We start from the raw sequence: 16,724 nt of genomic DNA on the forward strand, positions 1-16,724 counted from the left end.
ATGCCTGGTGGGCTTGTCTGCCATCACAGTCTTCAAGCCAACTGTCTTCAGCAGTTGCAGCCTTTGAGGCTGATGCAGGCGGCCACTTATCTTATGGCAGTTGCAGGATCCAGCCCATGGCAGGCAGGCAGTCGTTTTGTGGGTGTTGCAGTCTTCAGCCTGATGCAGCAATTCTTTGTAGCGTGGGAGGCAGCGGCCGCGCTGGGCCTTCTGGGGTTAATGGCAGGGATGCTGGGCAGCACAGTGATAACTCTGTGAATGCTTCCTTATGCAACTCCTGGTGGGAGCTGCAATGAGTGACCAGAGGACCTTGCAGACCTCTGTTCAGGACTAGTTTCTCTCCCTGGCATCAGGCAGCTGCTTCTGGGTGTCCCACTCCCTGGGAACATGCTGGGCTTCTCCTTCTGGACAGTCTCTCCTCCTGTAGGACCAGGTTCTCACATTTTAAGATGTGAAATATGGATTCACTGCTTAAGGCTTCAGAATTGACTTGTGCTGGTTCTTTTCAAATGTCATTTTCAGGCTGCTCTCCAGCACATCCTGTGTGAAAAGTGATGATTCTCACAGCAGGTAACAATGGGATGTCTCCAAGCAGGGGTATCCAACATAAGGGGGCAATGATATGTGGGCTCTCTGCACATGGCTGTCACCAGCCTTCTTGAAGCAGTAATCAGGAACAGACAAAAGAGCAGGCCTGGCCTAGAAATGCCCTCATGGTGAACACAGAAATTGCTGTTCCACCCCTTGCCCCAAATAGTTCATTAAGAACTAATCAGTAGACATTTCCCTTCAGGGTCTCATGGAATCTCTAAAGGCAGCCCTGTTTCTCTCCTTCCTGTTTCAATGCCTAGGTCTCCACCCTCTAGTAGCAGGAATGAGGCAATACACTTCAACTGTCTGCGGAGGATGTCCTTCTCCTCCATCTTGTGACAAGCTAAACCAGAGGGAACCAAACGTGATCTAATTAGCTTCAGTGCTCATAGACGGCATGGCGTCCTACTACCATACATGTGCCACACACACTGCGCATACATGCACATGGGATGTCAGAGACAAAGGTTGTAGGAATCACATAATAGTGGCACTTTACACAAGAGGGGTCAGTAGGCCATGCTCTCTTTTCCTATAGTAAAAGTTCTGGACTTTAGATTAACAAAAAACGGTACGCTTCCACCGCAGATTGAAGTGATGAACCCAAGGCATTTACAGGAGACCGCTGCCCACTATAAGGGAATGTCTGGTGCAGCCCTTCATGGCACAGAACAGTTTCTGCACCTCACATTACCTGGAAGAGCCCTAAGCCTTGACCCACATGCTTGTTCTGACCCCAGCAGCCAAGTAAAAGCCGGGACACAAGTTTCTCAAGCAGTTGGGCTCTCAGGACAGAGATACATGTCTGATCACCATGCATTGGGATTTCCATACTTTCAGCATATTGGCACTGAGACTTCCTCTGTGGATCACATTATGTTTTGTGACATACTTGGAGTAGGAGGAATGGTGTCCAAAGCTGGTACGAGCGAATGTAAACTAATGATTTTGGAGAAGAAAATAGATGGTTTAGGCAGAATTAAACTTCAAACCACTCTATCCCATTCAGCCCATAACCTGCCCAAGAAACTAACATGCCTTCAACGATGGAACTGCGTTGTCTGCCACAGAACACATTTGAACATGATATACTTGAAGAAAAAAAACTAACTTTCTATGAGAGCTTGTGAGGAACGCCATATACATGTTGAAAGGGAGTGGGCAATAGAGGGAGCTTTATGGAAATTGTATGAAGCTGGCTCTTTATGTGGTGTACCAAAAGAGGTATACAGGACAAAGACTCCAGGTATTCCCTTACTAGAGGATGGGGGTGTGCTCTAGGAATCCCAAGGTGCTCTATCTACTAAGGGGTAGTGTGGCCGAGCAGCCTTAGACTTATCAGAGAAGAGTGTCAGACATCGGTTGCTCACACACAGACAATAAATTACTCACATGACTCACTAAGGAGACCCACACCAATTTATAAAAATAACACTTATCTTTATATAACTTTAGGCACCACAATCATCAAAATCAGGTAATTACTTTTTAAAAAAGCAGGTTTGCTGCAATGTTAACCTTGGAAGGAAACATGCGCTGCATATGGTCACTTAACGACGACTTACAAAACCATTCCTTGGGACTTAAGGTGAGTATAGGGCAAGGTCCAAAGCAGCAAGAACAGGTCACCTCTGGAGGCACTGGGGCGTCCGGGTGCAGAGGTGTGTTTTTCAGCATCGGGTGATTTTGATAGGTCCAGGGCAGCACAAGCTGTTCACCTTGGGCAGCAGTGGGGCAGCCGGGTGCAGAGTTGCATTATAGCGTTGGGTGCCCCATTCAAGTCTATGGAGATCGCTCTATCGGAAAAGACGCTGCAGGCTCGGACTGGGGGATGGCTTTGGTCCTCTTTTCTAGGGGCCAGGGTTACGGTTGCAGAGGTGTCTTTAGGCATCTGATTTTTCATCACTGGGAGCAGTCGCAGCAGAGGGGACCTGCAAACAGAGGCTGCAGATGGCGTCAGGAAGTCCACAGTGGGCAAGTCCACGGTATTCTTCGTCTCTGGAGGGCTGGGAAACCACGCTGATACTGTTGACCCTATTTAGCTTAGTCTACGAAGCACGGGTGTAGTGGTGTTTTGTGGCGTTGGGTTTTTGTGGTCCGGAGGACTCACAGTCTTCTTTGGGGTGCCTGCAAGGAAGCAGCTCCGCTGCTCTACTGGAGTTCTTGAGTCATTACTGAAGGCAAGCAGTCCTCCCAGGCTTTGGAGGCACAACTGCTGGAAGATGAGATATCTGTGGCGCAGTTTCGTAGGGGAACAGTAGACAGTCCCGCAGGGCTGGTGCCAAATCATTTGCTCTTCTTCAATCTTCTACTTTTGCAGCTCTTGAATGAAATTACTTTTATATAGCGCCTGGCTACCCGGGAGCATCCCAGTGCTGAACACCGTATCTAGAAGCACAGATACCTTATGGGAAGAGCCAGGCTTTTTGCTGTTTTCGGAAGGTGAGGTGATTAGGCTCCCTACGAAGGTCCAGCGGAAGAGTTTTCCAAAGTCTGGCTGCGTTGTATGAAAAAAGCTGGCCGCCACTTTTGGCCTTCTTGATCCTGTGGACAACTGCTAAGTAGAGCTCATCAGAGCGGAGTTTTCTATTCGCCCTGTAGGGGCTGATCATGGCTTTATTGATGGGAGTTATGGGGCTTATGGGCAAATCAGAGGGCCTTGAAGTTAATTCTCTCTTGCACCGGGAGCCAGTGGAGGGAGCATAACGTGGGCCTAGCTGAACAACGATTGGGGGTACCTGTCAGCAGTCTCACTTCACAATTTTGTACGACCTGCAGTCTAGCGACCACTGATTTCAGTACCCCTAGGTAGATGGCATTGCCACAGTCTATCCTTGAGAAAATGAATGCCTGGATCAACAGTTTTTTTGCTGGAAATGGTAAGAGGGGGAGAACTTTACGGGTCATTCTAAGCAAGCCATGACATGAAGCAGCCGACTTCCTAGCCTGTACTTTAAAAGTAAGGTGTTGGTCTAGCCAGATTCCTAGACTTTTTATCTCTATTTTTGAGGGTGGCACCGAGCCCATACTAGCCGGCCACATAGTGCTTGCTTTAAAACTTAGGAGGTTGCCGAAAATCATAAACTCAGTTTTTTCACCATTAAGTTTTAGGTGAGATAGACTCATCCACTTAGCAACTTCTTCGAGGCAGGCGTGGAGATTATTACAAGACTAGTCGGGTTGATTCAATGCTACCACCATCTGTGTATCATCAGCGTATGTTACCATATGAATCCCGAAGGGTGATAAAATATCTGCCAACAGGGCCATATAGAAATTAAAAAGAGTCGGACTCAAGGATGAACCCTGAGGAACTCTGCATCGTAAAGGAATAGGATTTGAGGTGGTGTCCCCTTCAAAAACCTGGAAGAATCTTTCTTCGCGGAAAGATTGTAGCCATAGTAAGGCAGTGCCATTCACTCCTACACTCCTGAGGCGGTGAACCAAGATACGGTGATTCACCATATCGAAGGCTGCGCTGAAGTCAAGGAGGATTATAGCTTATGACCCTCCTGAGTCAAGAATCTTTCTACATTATTCCACCACTGCTAATAGGGTAGTTTCAGTGCCTTGACGAGGGTGAAAGCCCGTTTGGGAGGGTTGGAGCAAATCATTGGATTCTAGGAATGGTTAACGTATTTCTCTGCCATCTTGCTGATTCCAGGAAGGAGCAAAATGAGGCGATAGTTACCCAAGTCGGCTGGATCCAGATTGTTTTTTTTTTAGCAGCGCCTTTACCAAAGACCTTTTCCAATCAGGAGGGACCAAACCTGTGGACAGTGAAGCATTAATCAGGCAAGTGGCAATGGGGGCGATTGTAGGTGCGACCAGTTTCAGGATTCTTGGAGGTGCAGGGTCTAGTGGCGACCCACTTTTTACTGATGATAGGATGTCTGGAGATGATTGCTGTGTCATTGAGGTAAAGGTCTCCAATTGATGTTTAGTTGTATGCCCACCCGCCTTTGTCTCCTCGAATGAACTGTTGCTGCCTTTTTGGGGGTGATGCTTGAGGATGTTTTGTACTGTAGTAGCAAAGTATACCGCATGTTCATTGCAACGGAAACCTGAGGGGTCCGATACAGCCAGAGGGCCAGGGACTTTGAGTAGCTTTTTGGCAATGAGGAAGGTTTCTCTAGCAGAATTAGCGGCTGACACGATCTTTTCCTCATAATAGGTGGCTTGGGCTATTTTTATTTCTGCCTTATACCGTCCAATAGCTGCCCTATATTCCAATTTCTTCTTGGGTGAGAAATCTTTCCCTCAGACCCTTTCCAATCTCTTACATTGCTGTTTTAAGAAACATAACTTAGGGGAGAACCATGGGGGCTTGTTTGATCCGTCTTTCTTCTGAATTGATATTTTAGGGAGAACTAGATTGGGTGATCTCACAATCCAGTTGCAAAAGCTTTTGTTGGCTGCAACTGGAATAGGATCAGGGTGTGGTCTAATTTTTTTGAGTTCTTGACCACCACTCCAGGGAGAGTTTGGGCCAGGGTAGGATTCGGGTTCGCATTAACTGAGTGTGTGATACAGTGCTTGATGGCGACCTGAAAAAGGCAATTAAAAAATAGTCCGACCACGGAAGGGGGAAGGGCTCACCAGATTAGAGAAAATAGGGTCGAGGAGGTGCCCTTTGACGCGAGTTGCTTGCAGTTGATAGGCCCCAAGGTCTTGAGCTAGTCCAGTTGCTCTGATCGCTGAGGGATCATCGAAATGCAAATTAAAATCTCCTAGGAGAGTCAAATTAGCTGCGACACTGGCAAGATTGACGACTGTTTCGAGCATGGATTTGCAAAATTGGCCAGTCGCCCCTGGAGGGCGATAGATAAGAATACCTGAGAGGGTGGGGCTAAATTCTATTGAGAAGTGGGAGTTCTCGCAGTCAGATAATGTGCTACTTGACAGGCCACAAGTCTGAATTGAATATATCCCAGAGGAAGTGCTTGGACTATATCTGGCTCTGAGCTGGGATTGAGCCAGGTTCCTGTAAGGAACAAGACTTCAGGGTCTGAGTCTTCTAAGAACATAGAGATTTCCACTGTGTGTTTGGGTAAAGATCTACAATTAAGTAGAAATAATGTATATAATTTCCCGAGGGGTGGTGGGGGACAATAAGTGTAGAACGTTCAATCCGACAGTGAAGACACTTATCCTGGAGCATTGAGATCGAGCGTGCATATTTTTGCCCTGGGATTTTATTTAACTGTTTGAGCTGTGAGCTAGTATAATAAAAAATAGAAGCAGTGTTTTAAGAGCAGTAACACGTATTAAAAATAGCACCAGTATATTTAAAAACAATAGCAGCAATGATTATGTTAAGAACTGAGGATAACAAACCAAATAAACAATTGAGCTTCTGCGAGGGTAAATGCTTCTAGTTACTGCATCTTCAATGTCCTTCTTCTTGTTAGGTCATCAGGACCTGATTTCCTGGTGCCAAAACTCCCCTAAATGCTGAATAGGGGAGTATAGGCTAGTAGCCAATGAGCTACTTACCCCTGGGGACACTGCGCCCCCTATATAACAACTTCCTGTAGAAGCGGCCAAAACCCTGTCCTGGAGATCCTAAATTAGCCATCACCAAGATGGCCACTTCTGAAAAGTCACACCCCCTTTAGGTAGCCCAATATCAAGGGTGATGCTCACCTGAGGGGGGACACGCCTGTCTTGCCTAGCTAATTTTCCCACCTGTCCAGATGCTATAGGGCTCTGGACAAAAGGGGGTCGGTTTCCAGAATAAGATTTAGAATGTTCCGGAATTAGCTATTCTTTGCCGACCCATTTTGTTAGTATTTGAAAGAAACAGTACATCGACTAGGATTTAAGAACAATACATTGAAGGTGTTAACTAAGTATGACAGATTATCATACCCTGATGCATAACAAGCTCAAGTATATTTTATGCCCTTTTAGTTTGCAAAGCTTACATGTGTTCCTTGATCATGTGTTTTTTCACATCATCCTAGATTACTAAAAGCAATGGGATCCCCTGCATACAAGAGAGCCCGTTTGATGGAAGAGCCGTGGCCACCAGCAGAACAAAACCACCCTCAGACCGACAATAAAGGTAGCAACCAGGCTCTATTTGTGGACACCAGTTTTCCTGTTGATTCAGTGCTTCTTACAGAAGAGGGCAATGTAGTATGGAAACGACCAAAGGTATGTATAGTATATCTAATCTCTGCTTCATATGCTGGAAATTTTTTCTGAAAATCAATAAAATTAATGATGTCTACGGAAGTCCTGTGAAGTTTCCTGTGCATTATTGGATCTGCTTTGAATTAAAGGAGTATTGGAATATTGGAATCGACATGCCGGTACCACTCTTGTATGGTGGGTGTTTCAAGCTAGCTACGCACCCCACTGTACTTGCAGCAATTTTTCACTATTCACGCCATTTGACTGAAAATTTGTTCAATATTGGATTACTTTGATGTGCGGTATCTCCCTTTGAGGGAACACTACTACCCTTGTTTATGATTGTTTATATCTAATCTTCCCTTCTAAAAAGTATCATTTGGGTGTGCACAATGGAAACATTTTATGCAACTAAGTGTATGAAGGCAATACATAACATTTGACAAAGTGCAGGCGCTACAAAACACATATTGAGGGAACTTCAAAATTCTGAATAACTAGGTCTGGACTGACCATACGGGATGCATAGAAACTCTTGTTGGGTTGGAGGTACACTGTTTTATTATCTTGGATGGGTTGCTTAGTTAAGTTTTCGTCCCAGTGCATTAGAGCATGTCAGGACAAAATAAATCAGTTAACATGTATAAATAAGAGATTGGTTCAGGCTGTTTACGTCTGTGAAAAAATATTTAAAAAACCTGAAGAAATATTTTTCAGACTTCTATAGGGGAACATGACGTGGGGGTGTAGAGCTCCGAAGCTTGGGGAAGGGGGGCAAAATTTAGGCTATTTGGAGAGGGCACAATTTTGATAGAGCGGATTCTTTGTGCCCTGGGTTCAACCATGTCTCCTGTGTTTCTCAACAGTTTGATTTCTTCTCTATATCGAACACAAGAGTTCTCATGAGCCAGCTGAATATCTTTGTGAGTCTGCCCCATCCATATTTAAGCCTCGCTGGATGATGTCACAAAGACAGTCAAGCTTTAGCCACATCTGGCTCCTACCAGTCATGGTGAGCTGCCAGTCAAGACACTCAAGATTCCACATCCATCTTCATTTGATAGAAGCGGAGAGGCACTGGACTAAGGGACAGACAGCAGTGCAGTTCACTATGGAAGTGTACATTTTACTATCTCTGTGCTGAACTATGCTTCTGGGGCGGATAATGGTAGGCAGGGAAAGGTGAAAGGAAGCTCTTGTGTGTTGGGGTGAGCTGGATCTGGAGATCTTACGTCAACATTTAAAAAAAAAAAACTATTTGAATCTCGCCACCTTTTTTTTCATAACATGAGACTTATTGCCTGTTCCACAAAAGCAAACAAATTCCTTATGAAACAAGAAATCAAGAATATTTCCTCACTTGGCTCAAATGGAGGAGAATGGACTTCCCCCAAAAATAAAGGCACATGCCAAGATAGAGGAATCGCCTTCTGGGAAGGATTGAGACTTAGTCAACTTTTCAGAAGCCTAGTCACTGAGGAATCCAGAACCGCCAACTACTCTTCCTTCCCAGTGGCCTCACAATCTTTGATAGAGAATTTAAGGCTAACTACAACCAAACTCATGTAAAAAGCAAAACATCTAAAAGTAGATGCAAAATATGCAAGGAACGATATGGTTAGGAGTAGGACTACCCAGGACTGGAAAGAAACTTAATGGTGATAATACTTCAAAGTGGACACACACCTAGACCTCCGTAGAACAAATGCAGCTTTGAAAGAGCCAACTGTACTAAACCTAGCCTCTCAGTTTCCAGGCCTCTATTCTCATGCTAGAAAATGAGAGGGGAGACAAACCCATGGATGTTACTGGAATAGGAACAGAGGCATTACCCAAGTCGCCCCACTACCACTTGCAGAACCAGAGGAAACCACACCGACAAAGCTACTGAGGTAGAACCAACACACTGATGCTTTCTCCTATGCACATCGGAGGCAGTCCTTCTGGGTTAGAGGAAAAGGAGGATATGTGTATAGAGGTCCCTGTGCCATAGCGAATAGCCATAACGAAATCAATGCATTTACCTGTCTGTGCCGGGGGAATCAAATACCGGGAAAGGGAGCATGGTGCCTCCATGTCCCATTTCTGGGCAAACTGGTCCAGCACTGGACAGCTGACCCATCAGTACTTTACAAAATTTAGCAAATCTGCCCGTTGATTAACAACTTTCATGAAGATGAACATTCAAAAGGGAAAACATCAATTTCTCTGTCCTGGGCAAGGGGTACAGAGCCACAGGTGCCAGACTCTTACCTCTGGAACCCCACCTATTGATAAAAGATCACGCCACCATATTGACAATTCTTACCAAGACTGGTAGACTTTGAAGAGTTAGAGCAAATACCAACAACCACCTGTAAACATCCTCCAACTCCCTCTAAATGGAGGAGTGTGACCTTTCTCGAGAGTCATCCCCTTCCTCAAATGGGCTAGATAAAGCAACCATGGGATAGAAAGCTCTAAGAGTAATGGAGGAACAGGTATAATTTTAAAGAAATCCTCTGATTCCAGATTCCAGTGCCCAGAAGACGATGCACCAATATGCTTCCACATCAATTGTTCTTTTTGCATTTGTCACCCCAAGTGAGACGAGTATGCCCAGACATGGATCCTGTGCTCTCCATGCCACTGGAGTCAAGCTATCCTGGCTGTGGGGGGTGAAACCCCGAAACCGGTCCTAGGATGCTTGTTTCCAGTCCAGGGAGAACCTGGCTTGGCAGTTCGGGCTGGACTGTTCCCATAGGGCGCAGGGTCAAGATTGTTTTTCATATGTCTGGATTCAAACTGGAACGGCATGGGGGAGCAAAAAAATGATGGATTTAGGCCCAGATCTCTGTACTGAGGTCAATGTATAACATTGTTCTGCATTCTGTCCATCAATTGTTCTTTTTGCATTTGCCACTCCAAGTGGGACAGGTATGCTCAAACGTGAGTCTCATGCTCTCCCTGCCACTAGAGTCAAGCTAAACCTGGCTGATGAGGGGTGAACCCCGCTACTTTCACACAAGACCATGCAAAGTATAGTAGATTGGCTCATCTTTGGAGACATGTAGCTTGATTCCTTTTTCAGTACAGTCCTTGATCTTGTTGGGCTTCCACTGGAAACCAAGGTGTCAACAAGGGAGGTGTGCCTTTTCAGTGAAGGCCGCCCTGCTGTGGAGTAGGCTACCATCTGATCTGAGAGAATTGCCAGATCTATTCAAATTTAGGAAAGCTTTAAAGACCTGGTTGTTTTCAAAATAATTAGATGGCTGTATCACTATAATCTGATTCCTCTTTTCTCTGTCCCCACACCTACACAATCTTTGCTATACAACCAGGTTACCAGTTTTGGTCACAGTTGCGCTCTATAAATAATCCACATAAATCTATAAAATTTACCAGATGGTTTTTCAAGAGCAAAGCATAATTCAATCTCTTGATTAAAGATTCGGAATAAAGAAAACTCAATTACTTAATGGCATGGCCCTGCAGTCTGGAATATATTGCTGGTGAGTCTCCATATCGAGCAGTTCCTCTTTACATTAATGCATTTTCATGATGTTTGAAAGTTTTTTTAACGTTATGAGCTGTTTCCATAACGTTGGCTGCACAATGATAAAATTCTTTAGACCATTTGTTACCCATTATCAAGTTAATAAAATCAAAGCTTCACAACATATGCATCTTACCTTTGTGTCTTTCAGAAATCTTTTTTAAAACCCACATTTAATTGTAAAAACAAAGAAAAAAGACAATCCCTTACAAGTGCAATATTTACTGCGTTTTTTAAGGTATATTTTTATTTGATTTTCTGCTTATTAAATATTATTTGATAATCCATTTAGGAGATTTGTGACAATCCGCAATTCATTGTTGATGGAGCAACAAGAACGGACATTTGCCAAGGAAGCCTGAGTAAGTGATCTTTTTTGGCTGACAGTGGTTGAAACCAGGGATATTGCTTTTGGAACATGCAAATAGACTGAAACTGTCAGCGAAACCCCTGCGCATACTGCCTAAGGGAGAGCCTGTTTTCAGTGTGAGTGTGGAAAGATCCATGGTTGTTCTAAGTGAATGAACTAGAAAAAAAAACCTATGGAGTGAATTAGTACAAGTTACCTTTCCTTTGGAGATTCTGAATGAATGGGGTAGCAATATGATGAAGAAAGTCTGAGTGACTGAGCTGAGGATGAATGGGTCATATAAGAGCAACACACCTCTTTAGAAAATTAAGCCTCACTTTTGAGTCCTTGTCAATTTGTGTTTGTGCAAGGATCACCATTACCAGAGGTGTGGAGTTGACTTTGTATGGTAATTACTGGTTTCACAGGCCCAAAGTTTTCCCTGATTACATTTCGGCTAATTAGTGGGGGAAAAAAAGGCTTGTCATTACAGAACAAGCGGATTTAGGTTTGAAAAGTACCAATATCAGCATGATATTTCCCAATTGTAATAGGGCCTTTTTAGTCGCACCCAATAAATTCCAATTCCTGTGGTTTCACATTTTACCTGGTGAGCTAAATAATACCCCCCAACTTTCACTTCTAATCAGGGCCTACGTGTATGAACCACAAAATAGATAGTAGTCATAGGCCACATTGCTTGTGAGTGAAAAAGCTATGAGAATGACACATAGGAGGTAGACCCAAGGGACCCTGGCTAATGAAGCAAGTGTTTGGTGTCTTATTTGGAGGCCGAGAGAATTGTCAGTGCACGCAGCGCCAATGGTATGGTGGCAGAATTTGCAGCAGGGGTGCCCAGCATAAGGAAGAATAGAATTCCAAATTGGAAGGCTCTGAATCAACAGGTGGAGAACACCTGATTGGGGACCAGCTAATCCTGACTAAACAAGCCAATTCACATGGCTTAAGGAGAACATTGAAGGAAGCGTCACCAGGTCTGTAGCAAGACATGCATAAAATAGTCTCCAATTGAATGAATGCGCTGTCTGACACAAGGCAGAAGGCTAATTTTGCAGAAAGTACTATTTGTTTGTTCTCACTATAGTAGCCAGCCAACATAGTTTTTCTGGGAATCTTGTGTCATTTTCAAAGTAATCCATCATTAATGTGTGCTACTTGTTCAGAGAATCTATTACAATTGAATATATCATTTTGTCCATCTAAGTCCATTTAGCCCATCTAAGGAAAATACATTTACATTAAAAATGAATAGAGGTGCAAACTGGTTCAAGTGATTTTTGTTTGAAGGTCATAAACTTCAGTTCTTAAGCCATGTGGTGGGCAACCATCAATCCAATATCAAAAAAGCATTGACGTGTTTTTTAAAAATAAAATATTTGATTGGCATTACTCACATGGTACAATAATCTCAGGGCAAGTCTCTCTGCTTCACTGGTGTGAATTGTGTATCTTAGTTCTAAATCTATTATGGAAAAAGTATTGATAACGCTTTCTAATGACTTCCAGTATAGTGAAACATATTTTGACCCACAGTGAGCCTTCTTCAAGGTGCTAAGTGTCAGCCATATAGTTGTAGAATAATTGAATGGATTTCTGTTCATCTAGCGCAGAGCTTCAAAAAAATACTCGCTGTTGTTATAAAGTTGAAGGGAGGATCACAAAGGAAATCTTGAATATAGCTAGTAAGACATTTTTTTTAGCAAAAACTGGCTTTTTAATAACAGGAATTGATTTTTAAAGTGAATCCTCTTTATCTTAAGTCTGTATGCAGGCTTGGAACATCAGTTTGTCTAATCGTTTATGCTTCCTTCTAATCACTCCTTACAGGCTAAAATGTTTTGCAGTAATTGAAAGAACTTTTCGACAATATGTCCCTTTGGTTTAAAACTAGGATTGAAAACCATACCAGCAGAATATCAACGAGGCATTTCACAAGAGGCATTATTTAGCTCACAAAGTAGTACTACATTCATACTATTCACATACTACAAAATGCTATTCACAAATCAATGAGTGGAGTTGTCTGACTCTGCATTTCTTATCTTTGCTGTGCAGAGATCTTTACCAAGGTGGCAGAAATCTCTTCACACTGAAGTATTTGTTTTTTGGGACTAAATGTTATACAAAATACAAACACACACCCAAAAAAGAGTAATTCCATTGCTGTTGACAAACTACACTTCTAAAGTTACTGTAGTCATAAAGGTGTCAAAACAGGCTCAAATGTACTCCATCCCAGCCTTGCGGTAAGTCAGGCACCACACACGGCTACTCACAAGTACTGCAGTACATTCCCATAGAGAACAATGGAGGCAGAGAAATAAAACAGCACCCCATATAAACTAATGTCAAATTATTTATATTATTTAGATGTGTGTGTGCGTGTGTGCGTGTGTGTGTGTGTGTGTGTGTGTGTGTATATATATATATATATGAAACAATCCCTGCTGCCTCTCGCCCGGAGCCCAGTGCTGGAAACCGCTGCGCAGGAAGAAGAGAGGAGACCTCAGGTGCAGTGAGCAATATCCTTTTATTGTAACCTCGAGGAAGCGGCACACCACAGCATGACGTTTCGGCCTGCACAGAGGCCTTGATCACATATATATATATCCCAAAACATGACTCCACCGGGAGGCCGAACACAGCAGCGAGTGCCTGCGTAGACGGTAGGTGAATCCGTCCTGTTACACAACTCCATCACGCGGAGCACTCTCTGGGATCTTAAAAGATGGTTTATTACGCAAATGCATTTCTGTTAATACCTTCTTCAATGCTAAAACCATTTTGAAATTCTGCTCAGATTTCGGTCCTTTATACACTAATATGCACTCCATTGGTGGGGCTAGAACCAATCAGGAACGGCACTTCCCGCGTCGGCATGAATAACTGGTAAGTGGGGCCTCAATGTCCCATAATTCACCATTAATCACAGTTTCAAATATATGTTATTCAAGTCCTTTATCATTTCGGCTCATGGGGCCCGATTCAAAGAACTAACTTAAGACAAAATCCTAAACTTACTATCATTTTGGTATTCACAGAAGGCACTTACTTATTTCGGTATTCACAGAAGTTAGGAGTCCTAACTTTAGGACTCCTAAATGCCTTCTATGAATACCAAAAGTCTTAAAATTAGGATTTTTCTCAATTTAGTAGTAGTAAAGTTAGGTCTCCTAACTTTGAAACTCCTAAATGCCTTCTGTGAATACCAAAACTCTTAAAATTAGGATTTTTCTCAATTTAGTGGTAGTAAAGTTAGGACTCCTAACATTAGGGGCCCGATGTAGGTGGCAAATACCGGTCGGAAACGGCCAAAATCGGCCGTTTTCGACCGGTATTTGGCACTTTGAGATGTAGGGGGCCAGTATTTACCTATTCGGTATATTTACCGAATCGGTAAATTTACAGAATCTGTAAAATACCGAATCGGTATTTTTACCGATTCCGTATCTTCCAGATGTAGATGGGACTCTTCTGAGTCCCACAGGCCTTTCAGATTCGGTATTTTAACACCCAATCCAATTGGGTGTTAAACTACCGAATCCAGGTGTGCATGCACATGTGTGCATGCACACCTATGCCATGTGACAGACAGACATGCCCTTAGGGCATGTCTGTGTGCCACATGGCACACAAGCCAGTATTGGGGGTGCTAGAGGGTGTCAAAGTGACACCCCCTGCACCCTTGCAGAAATCGGCAATTACCGATTCGGTAAATACCGATTCGGTAATGCCCATTGATTCCTATGGGCTTCAATGCCCATAGGAATCAATGGGCATTACCGATTCGGTATTTACCGAACCGGTAAATACCGATTCCATCCGATTCGGTAATATTTAAATTAAAATTACCTACATCTGCCCTTCTCTTTTTTACCACTTCTTAAATACCGATTCGGTATGAATCGGTATTTTTGAAGTGGTAAAAAAAGATTTACCTACATCGGGCCCTAGGACTCCTAAATGCTTTCTGTGAATATCGAAAGTCTTAAAATTAGGATTTTTCTCAGTTTAGTAGTAGTAAATAGTAAATCCTAGTTTTAAGACTTTCGGTATTTACAGAAGGCATTTAGGAGTCCTAACTTTACTACTACTACAGAGATCGCCACCCAGGCGTTCAAAGTTACTCTTAGTTACTTACAAATTGTAAATCCTGTTGCAGGAGGCTCTCCCCCTGATTTCAGAGGGCAGAGACATCCAAGTCTACACCTCACTATAAATCTACAGTAAGAAATAGTGCATAGTGAAAAGGTGTAGTGTTACTGCTAGATGTAGTTCGGCGTAAACATACATAAATCTACATATACATATAGGCCTCATTGTGTCCTAGTATTCTTTGTTCTGTTCTTCTGTTACATAATGGTCCCATGTAATTTAAAATGTACGGTGATTTAGGTTTTAATACAGTCCATTCACTTTACACGTCTCTGGATCTTTTTTAACGGTTCATCTCCTTTTCTTAGGAAATCAGAAGCATATTCCATGATTAGATATGGATTTCAAGTGGCACAAATTAATGTGGGATTAAATAATTTCAAAATTACCCAATGGCTTTAGAAGAATTATATTAAACTAGCAGCCCGTCCCGACCTTGTCCGGGAGCAATCAGGCTTCCCGGACCCCCGCCTGCCCCGACATTGTCCGTGGGTCCCCTTTCCTCAGCCGCCGCTCCTCCCCTGCGCTCCTCAGTTTATCGCTCCTCACCGCCGCTGGTCACCTCTCCTCCCGCCTGTCCGCTGCTTGTCACCTCACCGCCGCTGGTCACCGCTCCTCCGGCCTGTCCTCACGTCACCGCTCCTCCCCCGCGCTATGTCCGCCACTCCTCGTCGCGCTCCTGGACGCCGCTCCTCCCCGCGCTCCTGGCGTGAGCACGCACGTCGCGGCCGGCGCTACTTCGGAGGGACTACTTTTTTTTTAATGTACATTTTTTAAATAAGATTTTTTTTTTTTTACATTTATATAGCCTATAACCATCTGCACACCCTGATGATTGCAACGGTGTATCGGGTGTGTGGATTGGCACTGTGGTTCCCGAGTTTACCCGCCTCAAAGTTCTTCCTTTATTATAGTAGTATAGATGACTGCTATTGTGAGGATGCTCTAATGCACGTGAGATAATCATCTTTAACATATGCCTTGCATAAATGAACCAGTGAATGAAGGGAGTGAATGGGCTATGGCAATGTGCCACTTGGTTGTCTGAGATAGTGTGGAGTGCTTTGGGTATAGTACCAAAAGATAATAACTAAAATATTGTTTGACAGAAATAGTGCCCTACATATTGTTCGCAAAAATATTGCCCCTTTAGGATTAATACTAAAAAATATCCATTCAATGTGATAATATTTTTTACTAAGATATTTGCAGTCAGTAGGAAACAATATTTCCGTCAGATTATATTTTGCTACCTGTATTTTGACATACAGTTCGGCCTTGTGGGCGGAATATATCATGGAGGTTGAGAGCATAGACAGAACAAAATGTCTCTTAGCTCTCCGAGGAATGGAGGAGGAAGAATGTCCCATATTAGCCTGAAATATTTGTAAATTGTGATGTAGGATCATAGCACTTAAAGTCATTTTATTTGCCACTATGTGTTGCTTAAGTGAATACAACTGCTTTCAGGCTGTTAACGTTTGCCATTCTATTCTAGGCAACTGCTGGTTTGTGTCTGCTGTTGCTTCGCTAGCCCTACACCAGGAATTCATGGAGCAAGTGGTACCTCCAAACCAGAGTTTCGGTGAAGGTTACAATGGCTGCTTTCACTTTAAGGTATGAGAGCTGGTTGGTTTCCTACAAATGAACAACCATGCATGTACAGACCCTTGAAGCTCTTTCATGTGTGTAATTTTCTGTTGGTGAACATACATATTGGCATTCATGTATAAAAATTCTTCATACGTGTAGCAGGGTGTCAGGTCAAGATGATCCATCTAATATTCTGCCTTCCGGGGGCACCAAGATTTTGATTACATGCCAGTGGTTTGATGGAAATCTATAGCTTGCAAGAGGTTACCTTTGAAAGTCACCCTCTTTTTTTAAATTAATACATTTCCTAGTCTACTTTAGAGGGTCTAAGACTACCCCTGT

The 16,724-nt window shown here is 43.3% G+C and overlaps 1 protein-coding gene across 1 annotated transcript in view; it reads left to right on the top strand.

Moving 5' to 3' along the window:
* LOC147692791 (calpain-9-like) overlaps positions 1-16,724 on the top strand; it is a 181,107-nt gene that overhangs the window by 14,016 nt on the left and 150,367 nt on the right. Inside the window, exons 2-4 of the mRNA XM_086939014.1 lie at positions 6,558-6,750; positions 10,557-10,626; positions 16,288-16,406. Of these exons, the coding sequence (XP_086795140.1) occupies positions 6,571-6,750; positions 10,557-10,626; positions 16,288-16,406 (369 nt within the window). The 5' untranslated portion in view covers positions 6,558-6,570. The remainder of the gene's footprint in view (positions 1-6,557; positions 6,751-10,556; positions 10,627-16,287; positions 16,407-16,724) is intronic.

Source organism: Lissotriton vulgaris, chromosome 9, assembly GCF_964263255.1.
Source record: "Lissotriton vulgaris chromosome 9, aLisVul1.2, whole genome shotgun sequence".
In the NCBI taxonomy this organism is placed as follows: domain Eukaryota; kingdom Metazoa; phylum Chordata; class Amphibia; order Caudata; family Salamandridae; genus Lissotriton; species Lissotriton vulgaris.